Raw genomic sequence first — 22,717 nt, 5'->3', positions numbered from 1 at the left:
TTCGCATATTCCATTACAACTTGTAAGCCAAGTTGTGGATCACTTAGATGATGACAAAGGGCCCATCATACTTCCGAATGAACCTAAGAAAGATTGTTGTCCTTTCGGGTATAATTTGACTAGCACCTTGTCCCCTACTCGAAATTCAGTTGACCAATAATTTTGGTTTGCCCACTTCTTCATTTGGACCTCACCAATTCAGTTTGGTCGTGCTAGTTTTTAACAAATTGGTAGGCGAAGGACACCTTACCTCAACCTTGGGCGGCTATGGAATGGGGCGTTTGTGGTTGTTGCCCAGTTGCAATCTCGAAAGGGCTGACTCGAGGCTTCGCTCCTCTGAATATTGTAGCAGAATTGAGTGATATTGAGTAGCTTCATCCAATTATTCTTATTAGCATTGACAAAGTGTCGTAGGTATTCTTCTAACATCACATTGATGCGCTCTCCGCCTGTTTGTAGATGGAAGCCAGTAGAGAAATGCAATTCAGATCCCAGTAGCCAAAAAACTTCTCTCCAAACTTGCCCGTGAAACGAGCATCGTAATCGCTGATAATGCTTTCCTGGATACCTCAATGCTTGACTACATGCTTCACAAATAGTTAGATTGTGTCTTAAGACGAGCAAGTGGTAGGAATGGGTGAAAATGTCACATACTTAGAGAATCGATCAACCACAATAAATATGGAGTTGTACTCCTCCATCTTCATTAAGCTCACAATGAAGTCCATTGATATGCTCTCCCACGGCGACTTGAGATGGGAAGAACCTTTCCAAGACTTTGTATCTTTCTCGGAGTTTACACAACTCAGTCTCTTGAGTACCTAACTTGTCCACTAGCACTCAGACTGTGGTCCTCAAATTGTCGACCTTCGTCCTCACCTTCCAGCTTAACAAAATCATCTTACGCCCTAACGACGACACTAAAACTCGCTCGAACATCTACTGATAACTCTGCCAACTTCTTGACTTTAGTCACCCGTTTCTCCAACAGTCCAATTGTTTCCTCTAGGTAGGACCAAGGTTGCCGGACTAGAAAGCGGAAGCGGGAAACGATACAGGAAGCGAAAGCGAGAAGCGATGCAATTTAAAATGTATAGGAAGCGGGAAGCGAGGAATAATATATATATATATATATATATATATATATATATATATATATATATATATATATATATATATATATATATATATAAGAATTGAATGAGAATCAAAATGAAACACATAAAAATACAAACAAAAGTAAATAATATTAAATTACATGATTTTTTAGGGTAAGAATTAAACTTTTAACAAAATCTAAAAATGATGATTGTCAATTTAGAGAAAGCACATGGAAGTGAGTGAGAAGAGTGAGAAAACACATAAAAACATGAAAAGTTGAGTAAGAAAACATATAAGAAGAATAAATGAAGCGTGTGGAAAGCATAAGAGAAGCGTGGAGGAATCGAGGTTTTCATCACGTTTCGGAAGTGAGTATCGCACTTCCGAAGCGAGCTTCGCACCTATCTAAGAAGCTTTCGGTAACTCTAGGCAAAACCCTTCCGTCGCCTTCGCAATAACTTTATCCTTGTCTTTCTCTTGTGGGACTTCCCAAGGAGTTCACTTATTTCTGAATCCATCCTTAATCGAAACAACCGCTGAGGGTTTCGATACCAATCTTTCTTTCTCTTTCCCAGCTCTCGAACAGGCTCTGATACCAATTGTCACGAACTTATGGGAAGCATCGTGCGACACCTGGTGATCCTGACCAGGTCAACCTAACGAGCCTAAGGAAACTATCATAGACATACAAAAACGAATGCAAGATCGCAAAGGGGTGCGCGGGCGCAGTCTCACAAGCACGTGAGCACACATCACTTAAGCAACAAGCAAGAAGAGCGAGATCACTTGAAGAAAACATTTGTGCATTGATAAGGAAACTTTACATCAATAGAAGACTTGTACGCATTAAAGTCGCAGCGAGTGCAATCGAGCTTCCACTAATGCATGCAACTAGGCTTTTAAGTCGGTTCAAGACTCTGCTTGCAATGAAATGTCCACTACAGGCGGATCATTGTAAGAAGAAACAAAGAAAGTATTTACATTGGATTTACAAGACTCGAAGGTCCAACAGGCCCCACACGGCGCTTGCCCGATAGAAAACTGGTGATATTGCAAAAGAGCAGTGTGGAACAACTAGAATGAGAATCAATAATATAGACCAAGAGCAAATATATTAGTGAATAAGGAAAAGAAGACTCCTCTGGAGGTTCAGCAAGTTTGAGAACACAAATTGTCAAACAAAAATATGAATACAAGGCCTTTAGCATGATTGATGAATATAGAAAGGCCAGTCTAAAACAAGTCTAACAAAGCAAATAACACTCAAGAAGAGCCCATTACTTTGAATGCTGAAAATTGATTTTGGTATTCAATTTTTGTAAAGATGAATAACATCTTGAAAGAATAAAAAAAAGAATAATTGACAAATGCTAGATTTTGTGCCTCAATTCAAGTCAACATAAAATAGGTGGAGGCTGTTAAAATATATATATATATATATACTCTTCATTTCTCAATTCAAATACCTGATAGGGATATTTTTGTAATTTTCCTATACTTTTTTACTTTTAGGTTTTTTTTTATTTTCTTTTTCCTTTTCTTTTTTTTCTTTTTCTTTTTATTTTTAAATCATTGTAATAGGACCACTAGGGGCCCCACCATCTAGTCATTGGGGCCTCAACGGTCATTAATATGACCGTTGGGGCTCCCAACGACTAGAAGGGAGCCCCAAGTGGTCCCTCTCTCTACTCTTTTCTCCTCTATAAAAAGAGGGCTCTCCCTCTTGCATAGTAAGTGTTTTTTCAGCCCACTTTATCTCGCTCTCTTCAATATATTTTTGCCTTTAAGGCACTTTACTCCTTAGTGGGTTATTTGTGCACTCTATTCTTGGCTCTTTGTTTGACTCTTTTAAAGAGTTCGTTGGATTATTGGTGCTTCCGCTATTTTCATTACAGAGGCGATAGACAAAAGCCCACTTAAGAACATGATATGGAGAACAACAAATAGTAGATAAGTAAAACTTAAGTATAAGACTTTCTTAACCAAGCATGCTTCACAAACACATACACAACAACATCAATTTGAAAATAACAATTAACAGCAGTAATATAGGCCCCACTAAATAACAGATGAGTCTTATCAATAATTAGACAAAAATTGCTAAACTTCAAAGAATTCCTTACCTGTGCATGCTCCATAGAGGCACAAGATGACAATCAAATTTTCAATAGGGGAAGTTGTTGAACCCACACATGTCAGTATTGTCAATGGATTCAATAAGAATAAAAGACAAGCAACATCACCAGCATCTACAGTCCCTGAAATTGTACGGAATATGGATTAGAAACAAGACCAAAGTCATTAATGTGTCAAATTTAAATGGCATGACAAGGTTTCTAGGTGCCCAAAGAAGTTTTCAAGTACCGGTTTTGAAATGAACCAGGCTCCACAAATTCTGGAGCAGAGCATGATTGACCTGAGCCTTGGCCAGATCCACCCTGGGATTGGCTGCCTAAATCCAGGCCAGGTTAGTCATTGCACCTGTCCAATTTTGAGCCCGTACTCAATCAAAACCCACCCAGTTCTACAGCTGAGCCTGATAAGATTCAACCACATATTTCCCGAGAATTAGGGACTGAGAGGGTCCATTTTGAACCAACCTGGCCCAGTGACCCCTTAGTTACAGCCCAAGGTGTGACCATCATTAATTCCACGTAGACATAACATGCCAAGAGAACAAAGTTTGAGTGAAAAGATTAAATAACAAACATAAAAAAAGGAATGCAAATACACATAGATGCACATTGAAAAGTATTACACACTTATATCAACCTCATACCCATTCAATTTAGGCAAGTCAGGGAAACTTTGAACTATTTAAAACCATTCTTTCAAGAAATGCAGCTTAGACCTGTGCCCATAACTCTCAATCACAAACCAGCAAAACCAAAACCATAACACCCAAACTCCTCCATCCTCTCCCACCCTTGGATCACCACACACACACATATATATGAATACATAAGAGAAAAGAGAAGGGAGGGGGCAGAAGAAGAAGAAAATGACATACCTGAGAATTTGCCAGGCTTAGCAAGGTTTAGAGAAATTAAATGCTGATTGTGTGAAAAGAAAAGCCTCTTTCCAATTCCACGAATAAGCATAGCAGAAATAAAATCTGTACCTACAAATACCAAACTGTATCCAAAAGAATGTTGATACCAAATGGAGGAGTGAAACTTGTTATACAACAAAACTATAGTGAAACTTTATTTACAGAACCTACAGCAAATGAGCAAGCCATAGGTTTAGCACAAGGAAATATCACACAACTCCAAGCTGTGAAAATTAATAACAAAAGTTCAACACTTCTACCAAATACTCTTTCCAGCTTATACATTTGAAAAAAGAAATATTTCTTTCTAAGGACTCCCAACTTTCAGTAGAAGATGTGATTCTAAGAAAGTAAAAAACTGTTGTGTTGCTTAAATAACACCATATACTGGAGTGGTTTCATAAGACCACCCAAGGTTTTCTCTATTCTGCGCTTCTGCTTGACACAAATACATGCAAGCGTGCAAACTCTCCCGCGATAATCCAAATATTGAGACCCTTGGTCCTCTTTCAACCAGAAAGTGGACACTAGGCACAGACTTTGGCGAGTCAGTGTTTTGCAACTTGACCCAAGCAGATGAAGGCAATAAGTTGACAACTTGTTGTACAAAGGTTATAGTTTTATTTGTTTCTTGCCCCAACTTATTTTATGCTATGGTACCCGGACACGCCATTTTACCCTGTATATACAAGTTTGTATTTAATTTATGATTTATAATTATATTCAGTTTATAACTTTATATTTTCAGTATATAATATTTTAGATATAGCATATATATTTAGATTATATTCAATTTATTTTGAATTCATTTTGTATTTATGTGATATTTAATAATATATAGTTGTGTCCCCTTACCCACATTTTTTGGAATTGCCATGTCGTACCCGTACCCGCACCCGTATCCGTACCCGTACCCGTACCCGTACCCAGGTGACAGATTTTATGGCATTCGTTTATTTGGTTAGCATTATCTGCATATGATACCCCTCATTAATTCATGAATAAAATTAACGTTTCAACCCTAAGTCTACATTGCAGAAATCTTATAACAAAAAATGATACTGCGAGCTACGAGGACTACAGGATTACTGGACATTTTACTTGGGACAAAGAGGCTCCATATCTTTGTTCAACTTGTCTTTCCTTTGCTTATTGTCATTAAACTTTATTGATTGATAAATAAAATTATTTTGGGTTGGATAATGGTGGTGTAAGCTCACTTGTGGTTGTAGTTGTATTATGACGGTAAGACTCCAGGGTCTCTCGGTTTGTTTTTGCAACTGTTTAAAAAAAAAATTAATTTCACTTTTTTCATGGGTATGAGTTGGGGTCGTTACAGCTTTGGTATTATAGCACACCACAAGAACTTACATTTTAACCATTTTTGTATACCAAAATCTTTCTTTTTGGTAGTTGAGACATGTCCAAAATGTCAGCAAGTCACGACTTGTGCTTCAGAGTAGTCTTCATCACTGGTAAGGCTATTAGATACTTTTTATGAAAGTGTTTGAATTTCTTATGATGGAATGTATGAATAGTTTAATTTAATTCCTTTTTTGTATAAATTAGGAATTTTGATATGATTGTATTGATTATTGTGTGGATTAATCCTAAGGAGGTAGGATTGATAAGGGTATAGAATTCTACTAACTTTTCACGTTTTAGATGTATACCCACACTCATTCGGTACGTTCTAATTTCGTGGACGGAATTATTTTAAAGGGGTAGGGATGTAATATCACATGTTTTTAGGGATGGCAATGGACCAGGGCGGGAGCGGTGGAAAAGGTCTCCACCCTCGTCCCGTCTCAAAATCATAACCTCCATCCCCGCACGGGGATGGATTTTAACCTTCACCCCCGCCTCCATCCCCATTTCATGTCCTCCATCCCCGGTCCAAACGGGGGCGAGGCGGGGCACCGTTTCCCCTCGGTCTATAGTCATCCTTTGAAGGATTGGGGATGGGGTGGGGCGGGGCAATGCAGGGATTGGGACAGGGGCGGGCGGGGGAAAGCGTAAGTCCATCCCCGCACGGGGATAGATTTTAACCTTCATCCCCGTTTCATGCCCTTCATCCCCGGTCCAAACGGGGCGAGGCGGGGTGGGGCCCCGTTGTCCCCCGGTCCACTGCCATCCCTACGTGTTTTTTATACTTAGTTAAATTTAGAGACTTCTGGAATTTGGCTAATTGTTAGAAATATAGGAAGAACCCTCGATGTTAGGAGGTGATAATTGAGTCTAGGCATGGCCTAGGTCTCGTTAACAAGACCGAAAAGAGCCAATTAAAAGGTGATAAAAAGTTTTACTTTTAACTTTTAAAATCAAGCAAAATTCGAGCGAGATTCGGGTAAAATTCAGGCGAAATTTGAATTATATATCGCTTGATGTGCCTCAAAATTCTGAGCTCAACAGTATTTTACTTTTTCGTATTCGGGCTACGGTTGGCCCAAAAATCTTAATTTTTCAAAAAGGTCCCGCCTCAACGCACCAGGTCCGGATTTGGATCGGACTGAATCCAATCCATATGGTCCAAATTAATATGGATTTAAACCCAGTCCAAGACCCATATTAATTAGGATAGGATCCAGCATAAAATCCAAATGTATCTTGGATCTGAATCCAGACCCAACAAAAATACAACTTGAAATTCAATAAACAGGGTTAAATTAAAGAATTTTAAAGTTAAAAAGAATCCCAGGGGGATAAGGCACCCTCTGAAAGTTTCTGGATAATTATTTATTAATAAATAATTAAATTAATAATAAATAATATTTAATTCTGAATTTCAGAAGTAGCTAACTAATTAGGTTCTCTAGAAGAGCCCATTAGTAATCTTAGAAAGAGTAGAGTTGTTAAAAGAAAAACAAAAGGGAAAGAGTTTGAAAAAGTCAAAGGAAGGGTTTTAAGAAATTAGGGAGGAGTTGGAGATAGACTCTCATATGGGAAGTCCAACCTCCAGCCCTCTTTAGAAGGAGCTGGAAAGGGGGGGTTCACCTCCTAGATACCTCTAATTTAAACTAAAAAAAAAGGAAGAAAGAAAGAAAGAAAAGAAAGAGAGGAAGTAAAGAGAGAGAGAGAGAGAAAAAAAAAAGAGAAAAGAAGAAGGAAAAGAAAGAAGAATAAGAAGAAGAAGGATCTACCTTCTTCTCCGGTCGTCCGACAAGTTTTTTCGGTCTTTTCAAACTCCAAATAAAGTACGGGTTCTTTTATTCTTTCAAATGAGAAAAAAGAGCATAGATCGGTTTCTATGCGATGTTTTAGTGGAAACACAAAGGAAAATAGTAAATCTGAATATTTACTCTATTCCGTTAAGATGCACGTGTTGGGTTAACAATTTTTCTTTTTCAAAATATATATGGGAAAATATATATACGCATATATATATAAATATATTTATTCATATATATATATATATATATATAAATATATATATTCATATAAATATATATATATATATATCGTGCCACAGATCCGTAGATCTGGACAGATCTGCCATGTATACACATGTGCAGATCTGGTCCAGATTTAGTGAACGAGTGTCTTGAGAAAAAAAATGTATATATGCGGGTTTTCTTTCAGACTTCTGTTACGTAAGTAGGACTTTTCTTTTGAAAAAAAAAACTGTTAAGCCCAGCCGATCCACAGTCGGCTGATCCAGAGTTGGTTGGGCAGTTATGTCCACTGACAAACCCAACCGAGTGCAGGTCGGCTGGCAGGTTATGTTGCTGATCAGACCCAACCGACATGCAGTTCGGCTGGGCATATTGAGGACCTGTCAAGCCCAGCTGAACACTGTTTCGGCTGAGCAGTTAAAAAAACAAAATATTCAGATGACAGAGTTCCATTAGGAGTGTAAAGAGACATTTATTACACCAATGGATGATGCTAAACATGTATACTTATATTTTTATATCTGTGTAAACAGATATATATGCCTTGTATATATATACCAAAACATGTGGCGGATGGTATCTACCAACAGGGGCTCTGTCAGTTAATAGGAGTTGTTTGTGAACGTTACCATGTGCTGGGACGTTGCATGTTAAAACAACAACAACAACAACAACAACTACGCCTTCATCCCAAAACAATTGGGGTCAGCGATATGAACCAAAAAAGAAATTCATTTTGGGTCTTCCACATGAATCCTTTTCCTCCAATCATTTCTATCCAACGCCATGTCCTCGGTGAGGTTCAAAGCATTCATATCCTTTCCTATCATCTCCATCCAAGTCTTCCTAGGCCTACCCCGACCTCTTTTAACTAATATATTTTCCCATTTCTCCAACCTTCTAACTGGAGCATCATTAGGCCTTCGCCGAATATGTCCAAACCACCGTAAACGATTCTCTCGCATCTTATTTTCAATGGGTGCAACACCTACCTTCTTACGTATCTCTTCGTTCCGAATCTTATCTTTTATTGTATTTTCACACATCCATCTAAGCATCCGCATCTCAGCTACACTCATTTTTTGAATATGATGTCTCTTGGCAGCCCAACATTCCGTACCATATAGTAAAGCGGGTCTAATAGTCGTCCTATAAAACTTTCCCTTCAACCGCAATGGCATTCTACGATCGCACAGCACTCCAGTAGCACTTTTCCATTTCATCCACCCAACCTTTATCCTATGATTTACATCTCCATCAATTTCTCCATACTTTTGAATGATGGATCCCAAATATTTGAAATAATCATTCACCGGTATATCTTGCTCACCAAGCTTCACTACACTCCCATCACTACTTCGTTGCTTACTAAACCGACATTCCATATATTCAGTCTTACTCTTACTCAACTTAAAACCTCTAGCTTCCAATGTCTGTCTCCATAATTCTAACTTAGCAATAACCCCAGCTCTAGACTCATCAATCAAAACAATATCATCAGCAAACAACATACACCACGGTACATTTTCTTGAATTGATCTCGTAAGCTCATCCATCACTATAGCAAATAGGAAAGGGCTTAAAGCAGATCCTTGATGTAACCCAACCGTTATCGGGAAATTGGTTGTCACCCCTCCACAAGTGCGGACATTGGTTACTACTCCTTCATACATATCTTTAATTATACTAATGTACTTGAGAGAAACACCTTTCTTCATCATTGTCCACCAGAGAACGTCCCTAGGTACTCTATCGTATGCCTTCTCTAAATCAATAAAAACCATATGCAAATCTTTGTTCCTCTCTCTATATCTTTCAATAAGTTGTCTAAGAAGATGTATAGCTTCCATAGTTGATCTTCCAGGCATAAAACCAAATTGATTCTCCGATATCATGACAACCTTCCTCAACCTAGACTCAATCACCCTCTCCCAAAGTTTCATAGTATGACTCATGAGTTTTATACCACGATAGTTTGTGCAATCTTGTATATCACCCTTATTCTTATATAAAGGCACCAAAGTACTCTTCCTCCACTCATTAGGCATCTTATTTGTTCGCCAAATCAAGTTAAAAAGATTTGTCAACCATTCTAAACCTTTCTCTCCCAAGCATTTCCAAGCCTCGATAGGTATACCATCTGGGCCAACTGCCCTTCTTGATTTCATTTTCTTCAAAGCCTCTGCAATTTCTTTCTTTTGAATCTTGCGCATGAAGTCACGATTTATCTCATGAAACGGAATGGAGAAGTCTCCAAGATCTTGAGCATGACTATCATTAAATAGCTTATCAAAATAATCTTTCCATCTCTCTTTAATCTCCTCATCTTTGACTAAAACCCTTTGCGTTTCATCTTTGATACATCTAACCATACCCAAATCCTTCGATTTCCTATCTCTCATCTTTGCAAGCCTATAAATATTCTTCTCGCCTTCTTTGGTATCCAACTTGTCATAAACCTCCTTATATACCTTAGCCCTCGCGTTTCGAACAACTTTTTTAGCTTCCTTCTTTGCTATCATATACTTCTCCAAATTCTCATTATCACGACTCTTACTTAGATTTCTATAACACTCTCTTTTAACCTTAATAGCTAATTTGACATCCTCGTTCCACCATGATGTATCCTTACCTAGTGGTGCACCGCCTTTAGACTCACCCAATACCTCCTTAGCTACTTTTCTCATACCACCCGCTATCTTATTCCACATTGATTCTGAATCCTCCTCGAGACACCAATCAACTTCCTTAACTACCTGCTCTACAAACATTCCTTGTTTAGCTCCTTTCAGTGCCCACCACTTAATTCTAGGATCTATCCTATGTCTATCCATTTTGCGGCATTGTCTAATTCTAAGATCTAAAATTAAGACTCTATGTTGTGTAGCTACACTTTCTCCTGGTATAACCTTACAATCGATGCAACAACCCCTATCTCTCTTTCTAAGTAGGAAAAAATCTATCTGACTCGTATTAACCCCACTTTTAAATGTTACTAGGTGAGACTCCCTCTTCCTAAACCAAGTGTTTGCTAAGATCATATCATAGGACAAACAAAAATCTAAAATCCTTTCTCCACTTTCATTTCTTTCTCCTATACCATAGCCTCCATGGATATTCTCAAATCCATCCCTACTAATGCCTACATGTCCATTAAGGTCACCGCCGATGAAAAGCTTTTCTCCATAAGATGTCTCTTGTACTACTCCATCTAAATCTTCCCAAAATTGATGCTTAATGGAATCATGTAAACCTACTTGAGGTGCATAAACACTAATAATATTAATAATATCCGTACCTAATACTAATTTAATAAGTAAAATTCTATCACCCTTCCTACAGACCTCAACTACATTATCTATAAACTGACGACTCATAACAATCCCTACTCCATTCCTATTCCTATTTATTCCTGTATACCAAATCTTATATCCCCAAGGTTCTATCACCTTAGCTTTCTCACCTACCCATTTGGTCTCTTGAAGACATAAAATATCAATCTTTCTCCTACACATAACATCTACTAACTCTACCAACTTACCAGTTAAAGACCCTATGTTCCAAGTGGCTAACCTAATTTTATGGTCTTGGACTAACTTCTTTACCCCCACCCGTCCAACAAAGTGAGGGAACCCTTGCCTATTTGACACCACACCCGGGCGCCGGTGTGACGCGTCGCTTCTGGGCGACGACCTAGCATGTTAAAACCCTTTCAAAAATATAATGGCTATGGGTGTTGAGTCATTTCTGGTTCAGATCCATTGGTAACCCGAATGTTATCAGGTTAGAGCATGACTGATTCTCTAACTAGTCTCTTCACAAAACAAAAAAATTATTTTTGTTATGGGCAGTCACTTGACTGCTAAACAGCCCAGCCACCATTGGTGAGGCAGAAATACACAAAAAAATGAAATAAGTGGGCCAAGCCACTTGACTGGCAAGCCCAGCCGACTGATAGTGAACATGTCAGGCATGTTCAGATTCACACATAATGAAGTTCAAATTTACATGTAATGTGTGTGCAGAATTACATATGTTCAGGTTTAGAGGAATGTTCAGGTTTACTTGTATGTTATAATTACGCGTATGAGTGTAAGCGCTTATGATTACACTCAGAATTTAACGTCTAAATTGCACACAGTTATGTTCAAATTTTCACATGTAAAATGCCCATGTTATTTTCAGATTTAAAAGTTTAGCTTTCATGCATGTAAATGTATATACTTATGCATGAATTATATGCAGTTTAAAATGACGTGCAGATTTTTGCATGATCATTACGGGAATGTTATGAAAGTTTTCATGAAAATATTTGAATGTGTTCTTGTGCCTACCAATGTTGTCCCGCGTGCGGGCAATAATGGTTGGGACTCGGTGGGTATTATGTGTTGTACCCCGAGCCCGCCAAAGTGGCAAAAAGAATTTTGGTTATGCATGGTTTTGACATATAAGATGTTACATACATATGCATGAAATGAAAATGTAAATCCTGAAATTTGGGTTTTTGTTATTGCACTTGCATGATCACACGAATGTTTGCATATTGAGCATGAGATGAGTCATGAAAAGAAAGATATATTTTTGCAATCATGTGATTATATGCGTATGAAATTTGTTAATAATGTACATTCTTATTTAGTGTGTATGAATGTGCATTTAAAAGCATGTTGAATGATTGCATATGTGACATGCTTATTATGGTTTTTGCATTAGATGCATCGGTGGTCAAAAGTGAACCACTGTAGGCCGTGTGGGCCACAAGCAGGTGTTGCTCCATGTTTAGTTTTTGTGCATCGCAAAACTCAATTTGAGATTTATTGAATTTCTGAATTAATTACATTGTTTCATGTTGTAACGGGCTAAGGTTCGGTGATAAGTTTCGCATACTGATTTGTAAAACGAATGTTGTGTTTTGCATGTTGATTTGCAAAACAAGAATTGTGAAATAAATCATTCTTTTAATAAAAGATAAAAACAAAAAACAGTGTAATTGATGTTTTTCCTAGATATTTTTTATTTAGTGTAGGAATCCAGGACTGTGGTTTTGGAGAACCGTGAGGATACTAAAACTATGTATGCATTTGTGCCCCTGAACCCAATTAGGTGGTTCACCTCCCGACCACGATTTTAAGAAGATTCTGCCACTTTGCCTTGGGGTGGTGTATAGACACAGCTGTTGTTATTGATATACAAAATATTTGGCATTAGTGAATGTTGATTTCCTTAATGTCCCGACATTAGATGTTGATTTTTAATGTTCCGATGGATCGTGTTGATTTCTGATATCGATCGAGAGCCAAGTGTGGACCCAGTATTAAAATACAAATTGTGTGTTAAGCTACAACTGAGAACCTAATTTAAACTCAAGAATTTGTTGTGCACATTTTTTAGTATACGTGGGTTTTAATGAAAGTGAAACTAAAAGTGTATACATTTAATAGGGTCATGCATATAAAAGAAAAACTTTGATAATAACCTAATAAGTTATTCATGCATGTGCATTGATTCCATGGATATTTACTGTTTTGCATTAGATCATGCATCTTTACTGCTTCCTTGCATGTGATATATTGTGTTACAGAATTAATGCTCATAAATGCATAAATGATTGTTCAGATTATGTGTTAGTGTTATATTTACTCTAAAATGTTGCTTGAATCTAATTTATGTATTTTTAACTTATTTAATTCATTAAAAGAATTTGTACGCAGGATCTATGATTCTGACACCCTACATTTTATATTTTTCACAGCCTTTGATGAGTGATGGTACATGCTGCTACTGCGAGCTACGGGGACCACTGGATTATTGGACATTCTACTTGGGAAAGAGTGGCTCCATATTTTTGTTCTACTCGTTTTTCCTTTGCTTACTGTCATTAAATTTTATTGATTGATAAATAAAGTTATTTTGGGTTGGATAATGGTGGCGTAAGCTCCCTTGTGGTTGTGGTTGTGGTTGTGGTTGTGTTATGACTGTAAGTCTCAAAGGTCTCCGAGTTTGTTTCCGCAACTGTTTTTAAAAAAAATCACTTTTTCTACAGGTATGAGTCGGGGTCGTTACATACATGATACATAAAACCACATTTTGATATAACAAGTGTGGGTCACCACACATCCGAATATATTAACTCAAGTGGTCGAGAAGAGACAAAGGTTCTTTCTTGAAAAGGTACTCTCTTCATTTTACCAAGAATACATTTTTCACATGTAAAGGTTTCTAAATTTAAAAAAAATCATCTTTTGAAAAAATTGGATCTTGAATACACTAGGAAGACCATGTCTTTTGTGCCATAGATCCAAATCTATTTTCTGAACATTACAACATAATGTATTCTTGGGTATTTCCAAAAAATCTATGTAATATAAGCCTCATTCTCTATGACCTTCCCCAATCAGCTTCCCTAACTAGTTACCTTGCACTCGACAACCACGAGAAGAGAAAGAAACATTACATCCATGGTCAGATAATTTAGAAACAGATAAAAGATTTAGGTTAAGTTAAGGAATATATCGAATTTGTGGAATACAAAATCTTTTTGGGTTTTGAGAAATATTTTCAAAAATTCTTATTCCTTTGATTTCAAGAGATGTTTCATCAGCGGTAAAAACATTTGATCCACTTGAGCTATGACATTCGGATAACATATCAATGTTTGGTGTCATATGAAAAGAGGCACCTGAGTCAAGGATCAGAAGAGATTTGTGGGGATCCGAGATGCCGACGGAAGAGACTGTGGCTCCAGTGGATGAAGATGCTCCTTTGAGTAGAGGTTGAAGCATCTCTACTAATTATGTTAAGGGCATGCTTCCAATGGATGGTTCGTTTGATTCTTGTGGAGGTCCGACAAAGGCAACCATTTTTCTCATAGGGTTTCTTCAATTTCGGACAATAAGTTTTTACATGTCCTGGTTCACGACAATAGTAAAAGATGACTTTCTTTTTTTCAAATTCATTTCCTTGTTTCTCATCGTTTGTCCTCCCATAGTGTGAAGGTTTGTAGGTACAAATATAGTTTTCCTGTAACGCCCCGAAATTTTAACCCACATTTTGAGGAATTTTTGTTTTTAAACAGCGGAAATATTTAATTTAACCAGGCTAAACATTTCAGGCGCGTCACAGGAATCCTCAAAGCAATTACCATTCCTTTCATTTCAAATAAAAAGTTTAAAACACAAAGTCAAAGTTCCTGAATGACTGTTTGACATAATTAATATTAGCCAAAATAACTTTTGACGTCCCAGAAACACAATAGATCATATATCTTGGTCCGCACACCATCGCATAACTACCAACAGCCCATCATTCATTTTGAATTCACAGTGGAACAAGATATATGATCTATTGTGTTCCCAGGACGTCAAAAGTTATTTTGGCTAATATTAATTATACCAATCGGTCATTCAGGAACTCTGGCCTTGTGTTTTAAACTTTTTATTTGAAATGAAAAGAATGGTAATTGTTTTGAGGATTCTTGTCACGCGCCTGAAATGTTTAGCCTGGTTAAATTAAATATTTTCGTTGTTTTAAAAAAATCCTCAAAATTTGGGTTAAAATTTTGGGGCGTTACAATTATGGTATCAGAGCTTGGGAATAATAAATCAAAGATCACGATCGTGCAATACCCTGCAAGCGCTCTGTGAATATATTTTATTGTTATTGTTTATGTTACTTGCATGTTCTTTTAAAGTGTCTATACAACAACAACAACTACGCCTTCATCCCAAAACAATTGGGGTCGGTGATTCTTTTAAAGTGTCTATAAGTATAGATATATACAAGTAATAATTGTAGAAGAATTGAAATTCATAGATAGTAAAAATGTGTGTTGTATTGGAAATTTTACTAGATGTATCAACGAGCAAACGCTAGTACGAGCGCAGGCAATGAATGGCAAGAGCAGAGGGGTTTCGTGATGGAAACTCTCAGTAGTCTGGCTCAGACAATGAACACACAAATGTGCAACCAGACGGAACTAGCCGCGGCCGTTAGCGGAAGTCACAATGTTGGCGCAATCACATACAAGAAATTCCTCAAGTTGAATCCGCCAACTTTTTCCGGAAAGGCTGACCCAAAGTTAGCTGAGAGCTGGATCGCGGAGACGGAGCAAGCTTTTCGGGTTCTGCCTGCTCTCGAGGATAGGCAGACAGACTTCGGTACCTACCGCTTGACGGAAGATGCATAAAAGTGGCGGGATACAGCCCGAACAGTCCACTTTGTCGGGATGGATCCTATTCCATGAGAAGTTTTCAAGGAGGCGTTACATTCCCAGTATAGATACGGCTAGAACCGAGTCATCATCACACTTGAAGATTGTCTTCTTGAGCCTATTCTCTTCCATGCTTAATTCTTCTATTGTGTCTTCTATTAAAGGAACCTTCCCTCGATGAAGAAGAACGGATTTGGTTGATTCAAATTCCGATCTTAATCCACTAATAAATTGGAAAAAGTGTTTTGTATTTATTTGGTTTTGACGGAATTCTATAACTTTTGGATAATGCCACTTCGGTTCAAGAAGAGTCAATTTTCTCATAATTCGGAAAAGCTATTATAGTACTCTCTAATGCTCTTGTCCCCTTGAACCATATTTCGTACTTTGTCTTGTAAATTACACACATGTGCAATGTCTTTAAGAAAATATATTCTCTTAAGATAATCTCATGCATCGTTTGCATGTTCAAATTTTGCAAGACTTGAACATTTTTTGATATCTACACTACTAATGAGCTAAGACATAATCATGGCATGTCCCATTCTCCATTCCTTTCACTTTTTTTTGTAAGTGATAAAGGCTTTGGTTTTCTCAACCTCCGTAAGAGGTATTTTTTTCTCACCTTCAATTTTTGTAAGGATTAGCTTAGGTTCCAAATCGGTCCCATCCACTAATCCCCACAACCCTTTTCCCCCATATAAGGTGCTTAATAATTGAAGCCCGTATAGCATAGTTTGAATTGTTGAGATTAATGGGTTTAATAGTGACATTATCATTGTCATCCATTTTACAAGGTTGGAGAAGAGAAATAAAGAAGAGAAGAAAGAAGAAGAAGAAGAGGAGAGATTAAAGTAAGGATAATGGGTACTCCACCACGGGTAATGAGTACGAGTGCTCCTCCAAGCTTCCAAGCTTTTACATGATCACGATTTCACATACACTTGAAAAGAACTTCACTTCTTTTGCAAACTTTGAATGGCACATTTCCCGATGCACCAAAAAAGAACTTAGCTTAGATCACCAAGCTCTGATACCATGTAAGAAGATGAGTTCTTGGATCGTCACCAATCGAAACTTCAAATAGCACCAACCAAAATGCCGAGAAAGATCATTCACAAGAACCACAAAGGTTCATACAAAATACCCAAAAAAGGGTATACAACAATAAGAAAGAAAAAATATATTATTGAATGGGAATCACCCTTGAGAAAAGCTTACAATGTAAGGGGAGCAAAGCCCCATATTTATACACATAATAAGAGGCTAGAGGAGGGAGTCGTTGGGCTCCCAACGACTCTAAATAGAGCCATTGGGAGTCCAATGACTCTTTGCTTTTTAACTTTAGCCAAAAAGTTGACTAGTCAAAAGGCTAAAAAAGTAAAAAATAAAAAAGGTAAAAGTCCTATTCTAACTAAAATAAAGAAAAAGGTAATTCCTAGTTAGCCTAGGTTATTACAAATTATTTAACAGTAAAATTATTGTTGGCTCCTGAATCTAAAATTCATGCTTTATCCTGAGATCTTTTTGTCGTTGGATCCACCTGTATTTGCTGAAATGCGGCAGCTAAAGCTTCATGGCTTCATTGTTGTTCATTACGCTGCTGAATTTGAGCGTAATTGGTATTATATTCGATCTTTTTTACTCCAACTATTACTCCATAACTATGCAAATCCCAGCAGTCGACCACAATGTGCCCTCTTTTCTTGTACAACTAACAGGTAAGGACCACGATTCTGATTTGGATGCTGTTGAAAATTCTGCTATTGTTGTTGCGGTAAGGGAAGTAATCCTCTTCCCATTCCATAGTTCCTGCCACGGCCCATTGATCTGAAATTATTCTGTCACCATCGACCCCACATTAATATTAAGAACTTCAATAGGTTTGCTTTGATGATCATTACCTCCTTTATTGACATGTGAAGTTTCATGTTACGGCAATATGGGTCACAGTTTTTCATAAGAGGGAAGGTGCGCCTGACAAAGATATGGCAAGCATGGAATACTCCGGTCCAAGTCCAGCAAGAATCTATTGCACCTTATCCTTGTCAGAAACGGGCTACCCTGTAAAGCCTGTAAAAAAAAAATCCATGTCGAACATGTGTCAGACACGTGCTGGGCACGTGTCAGACACGTGTCGAGGTTGGTCCGCCGTGTCGGGCCCGAATCCGAGTTTGACCCGGACCCGGGCTCTCGAACCTTCGTGAGAGACTGCGTCTTTAAAAGATGCAAGCTGAGAGGGGCGAGGGGTACAACCCTTGCCACTCTCTCTCTCCTCCCTTCCGTCTCTCCGCCTCCCGTCTCCGGCCCCTTCCTTGTGGATGTCGGCAATCGAAGCCACCACCGACCTCCGAGTGTTGTCGACCTCTGAGCGCCTGCGACCCCCCTGTCCCCGTCACCCTCTTCCTCCCTGTATCCGGTTGACGCCACCACCGCTACTTTCCTCCCTCTCTGCGGCGCATCCCTGTCATCGTCGCATGTGCTCGACGTTCGCCGGCAACCACCCCCAGTCCGGTGGCCTTAGCAGACACCCCCTTCTCCGGCCGCCTGACGCCAGCATGGTTGCGAGTCCTGGAGACGAGACCTCCCGTCCGACCTCGTACGTCGATGATCTCATCCAAACCCCCATCTCGGTCACCCCGCTGCTTGCCGGAGACCACCTGATACCGGTTCCCTGAGCAACCCCCTGACGACCCTGTTACCCTCTCCCTCGTGCCTCTTCGGTTTCGCAAAGGAGCCCCTAATGTCGAAGCTCCCTCTGTTCGTCGGATCCTGACGCTGGTGACAATGAAAGCATCCTCTCCTTCCTTCGTCCCTTTTCGCCTATCGAACGAGGTCCCGCCGCCATCTCCTGAGTCGTCCCTGGACTCTCCCATCGTTGTCGTCTTCCGAGGTATCTCCCTCTCTCCTCTCGCGTTGTTTTCTCGTTGGAGACGCCGGCAGGAGGTCGGCGACCTCCTGCCTCCCTTTTCCCCCCTTTTTCCCTGTTTGTTGTCGGTGGACTAGAGCCACCATCATGGATGGATCTGGGTCTACTAGGAGGGTGGTGCCGAGCACCCATCCTCGCTGTCTCCTTCACTCTTCTTCGTCTCCCTCAACCCTCCTGTTCTCGAGTCGGTGGACCAGAGCCACCATCGTGGGGGCTCTGGGTCTGCCAAGGAGGGAGGTGTTGAGCACCTCCCCTTGGTCACCCCCCCCCCCTTCTCCTTCTGGCAGGCGGCAGGATTGCCGCCTGCATCACCTCTTCTCTCAGTCATAGGGCTCCCGGGGAAGGGGTCGCTCGCGTCTTGGTCGGCAGGGTGGCAAGGGCCCCCTGCCCACCTCTTGTTCAGGCAGGTCGGCAGGGGACGAGCCCTTGCCACCTCCCTTTTCCTTATTCTCGGTAGGTTGGCAAGGGTCGAGCCCCTACCTCCTCCTTAAGTCTGGAAACGATGGCAAGGGTCGAGCCCTGTCGCCGCCTCCCTCTCTTTTTCTCGCTAGGTGGGCAGAGGTCGAGCCCCTGCCACCTCCCTGTGTTCGGATGGGTCGGTAGGGGCCAGCCCCTGTCGTCTCCCTGCGTTCTGGTTGGCGGGGAGTGGTTGATCCCTCCCTGTTCCCCTCTTCTCTCTCTGCTTTTGTCGGGCAGACAAAGGCCCGACCGCTGTTTCTGCTCCTTTTCAGCAGGCAGGGGGCGGAGCCCCTGCCTCTGTGTTCTTCCTGTCAGGTAGGTAGGGGTGTAGAGCCCCCTTCCTCCATGTGGTTCAGGCAGGTCGGCAGGGGACAAGCTCCTTGCCGCCTGTTCTGCTGGCTGGCAAGCCGGCAAGGGTCAAGCCCCTGTCGTCTTCTGCCTTTCTCGGCAGGAGCGAAACCCCCTTGCCCTTGCCACTCCCAGCACCTCTTAGCCCCTTAGCCCTCTCTGTTCGGGCATGAAGGGAGCAAGGCTCCCTGCCACTGCTGCTGACGGTGGTCAGCAAGGCCCTATCAGGGAGCCTTTGTTGTTCCAGCACGCAGGAACCCTGGACACCCTGCCTTGTTGTCCCTGCTATCTTGCAGGGAGCTGAGCTCTCTGCCTACCCTCGTATCGGAGTCCAGTACTGCTGCAAGCCTTACCGGACTCGCTTCTTGTTTGTATTTGACATACTAACCTTTTTAGCATTGCAGGTTGAACGGCGAAACCAGCTCGCCCTTTTCGTGGCTCGAGCACGTGCTTACCTACGTTAACAAGCGTATGCGGGACCCGCAACCTCTCAAGGTAGGGCATTCTTACGTAAAAGGACAATGAACGGATAAATGCTAAAATAAGGAAAGATAATTAAAAATGGAAGAGGACGATGATATATGTATACGTATAAAATATATATGTATGTCTTTTAACTCAAGGACGCGGTTTCACGATCATTGTCCCCTTTACTTTACTTTCCTTTTTTGTTGTCGTCGCGCTTTATGTCCCAGGCTTTTAATTCATGTCTTTACATTTCATGTCTTTTAATTCAAGCACGCGGTTTTGTGATCCTTGTCCTCTTTATCTTTCTGTACTTTACTTTTCTTCTGCCCAGTGCTTTATGCGCCATGCTTGTTACTTTATTGTTTTTAGTTTGCCGTCACGCTTTATGTGCCAAGGCTTATGTTTCGCATTTGCTTTATGTACCTTCTTTTTTGTTGCCCTGCGCTTTATGCGCCAAGGCTTTCCTTTTTGTTCTTCTTGGCTTTTAAGTTGTTGATGCTCTTCTACTTTGAGTATTTACTTGCTGGCATGTCTGTTTAGTCGAGGTACGGTTTCGTATCTCGTGCACTGTCTTGTGTACTCATTTGCTTGTGTGTTTGATTGGTCGATGTGCGGTTTCGTACCTCATGCATTGCTTTGAGTATTTACGTATTTGTTCGGTTGCTTAGCCGATGTACGGTTTTCATACCTTGGATATTTCACTTGCTTGCGTGTTTGTTTGGCCGAGGTACGGTTTTGTACCTCGTGCACTGTCGTGAGTATTCACATACTTGCTTGGTTGTTTAATCAATGCATGATTTTGTACCTTGTACACTACTTGCGAGGTTTTGCACTCGACATAGTTTGCACTTTGCGGATCGATCGTACTTTACTGCTGCAATGTAACGTGCATGTGCTTGCTCTTTGTTAGCTTGCACTGACTGAGTGCAACTTCGAGCATATTTCAACTTGTTTATTTGTCTTAAAAGACACGATGCATACTTATGCATTTGGTTCTTCAAAGGATGACTTTTAAGCACCAACCTATTTTCGAAAAGTATAGTTTTGTAAAGCAGATTTCAAAAGCCTTTTACGAGGTAGCGGTTGGATCTCCCAAATCAATGTATTTGGGTATAAGTGTTTACAACTTCGGTTTGTGCTTTCGACGCAACTCGGATGACTCCGTTCAAGGGCATGTGCATGAGATGGGCGAAGGTTCTACTAAGAAACCTGCGCTATCGCTAGACCAGTGTTACATCACCCTTGAGGTGAGACCTAATTATTGGGTTTTCATGCCAAACTAAGATAGTTGGCGCTTTTCCTTCCTTCACGAGTTTATTGCTGATGGATTTCTTCTGAGAAATCCATACCCCTCTCCTCATAGTCGTACACTTAGTCATGTACGATATGTTTGGACTGCGAGGAGTAGGATGAGAAGTCTATAGTAACCTCGAGGCGTGTTTTGACATTTTCTACTAATCATGAATATCGATGTTCGCCTAACAGGCAAGAGGCTCGTGACGGTCTAAAGAACCTGAGCATGACAAGTTGGAACTTGAATGGTTACACCATATCTTATCGGCAAAGCATTGCTGTGGGGATTTCATTTTAAGAAATCCATGTCCCTCTCATCGTAGTTATACTTTTGAACAGGTATGTTGCGTATTACGATGAGTAAGATGAGAGGTTCATGTCTACCTCGAACGTGCAATGGTACGTGTTTAAGATCACAAATGGGGATGTTGCCATCTTCACTATGAGTTGATCCCTCTCATCGTGGTTGTACTTTTGAACAGGTATGTTGCGTACTGCGGTGAGTAGGATGAGAGGTGTGTGGTTGCCTCGAACGTGCATTGGCACGTATAATTTACTAAATGGTGACTATGCGCTTTCACAGGAAAGATGCTCGAGCGGGCATAATGGTCCCGAGCATATAGAATAGGGCGGCGGTTAAGAAACCCTTGTTGTGCTCGTTCGACATGGTTCATCAAGAGAGAGGATGGATGGTACAAAAGTCTGATGGACAAACCATTAATGGCTATTACGGGCAAATGACTCGGCTTTCCCAGTCATCAAAGTTAGGGGAAATGCTACAAAGATAACCTTTAGGCCACTTCTGCAGAAGTTTGGATGCATCCTCAGGCCATGTATGTCTTTGGGGATTTACTCTTTTGGTCACTAACCGTCCCCTTAGGAACGGACTCAGTCAGTCATTCGAGGTATCATAAAACACAGCATAATCAACTCCCGGATCGATCTCGACTGTTTTTACGTTTCCTGCCTTGTACGTACCCACAATAGCCAAGCTAATAAAGAGAACAAAATATAATTATGCACATTGTAGAGATGTGCGTGATGTGACATGACTTGCTTGGTTGCCCTGTAGTTCAGTGTACTACTCGTTGATCTATGCACGCCTGTTGTGGCGCTGCTCTTGTTGGCTGAACTGCTTACGCAGTCCTTGGCTAATGGCTAGTTCCTCGTACTAGTTAAATGCTTATGATAATAGCATTACGCTAGTTGCACTATATTAGCATGTGACTTGCTTTACTATTTGGTGGACCTATTCATGCTTATTGTAATGTAGCACTTATTGACTTAAACATCTTATGACTGATGAGATTGCTTACAGCTCGTAATCTACAAACTGTCTACAACTAGGACCAATGTAGCTGCTGGTCTTACAAGCTGCCTACACCTTATGGTTATATATAATTGTTGTCGTGTGATTGATTATCACATGTAGCTTATAAATTGCTTGTTGTGGAATGACTTGCACT

At 40.2% G+C, this 22,717-nt stretch overlaps 1 protein-coding gene across 2 annotated transcripts in view; it reads right to left on the bottom strand.

The window, feature by feature from the left end:
- The window catches only part of LOC149839581 (uncharacterized), a 68,220-nt gene that overhangs the window by 30,997 nt on the left and 14,506 nt on the right, over nt 1–22,717 (bottom strand). The window contains exons 5-7 of one of the 2 annotated variants that reach the window (XM_090002645.1): nt 4,112–4,236; nt 3,702–3,716; nt 3,225–3,359 (exon numbers count right to left, since the gene is read on the bottom strand). In XM_090002645.1, coding sequence (XP_089858771.1) covers nt 3,225–3,359; nt 3,702–3,716; nt 4,112–4,236 — 275 coding nt within the window. The remainder of the gene's footprint in view (nt 1–3,224; nt 3,360–3,701; nt 3,717–4,111; nt 4,237–22,717) is intronic. The other variant, XM_090002646.1, reaches the window with a different exon arrangement.

Source organism: Nuphar pumila, chromosome 4 (assembly GCF_984573655.1).
Source record: "Nuphar pumila chromosome 4, dmNupPumi1.hap1.1, whole genome shotgun sequence".
NCBI classification, from domain to species: domain Eukaryota; kingdom Viridiplantae; phylum Streptophyta; class Magnoliopsida; order Nymphaeales; family Nymphaeaceae; genus Nuphar; species Nuphar pumila.
This window is presented reverse-complemented; position numbering and strand designations above follow the sequence as displayed.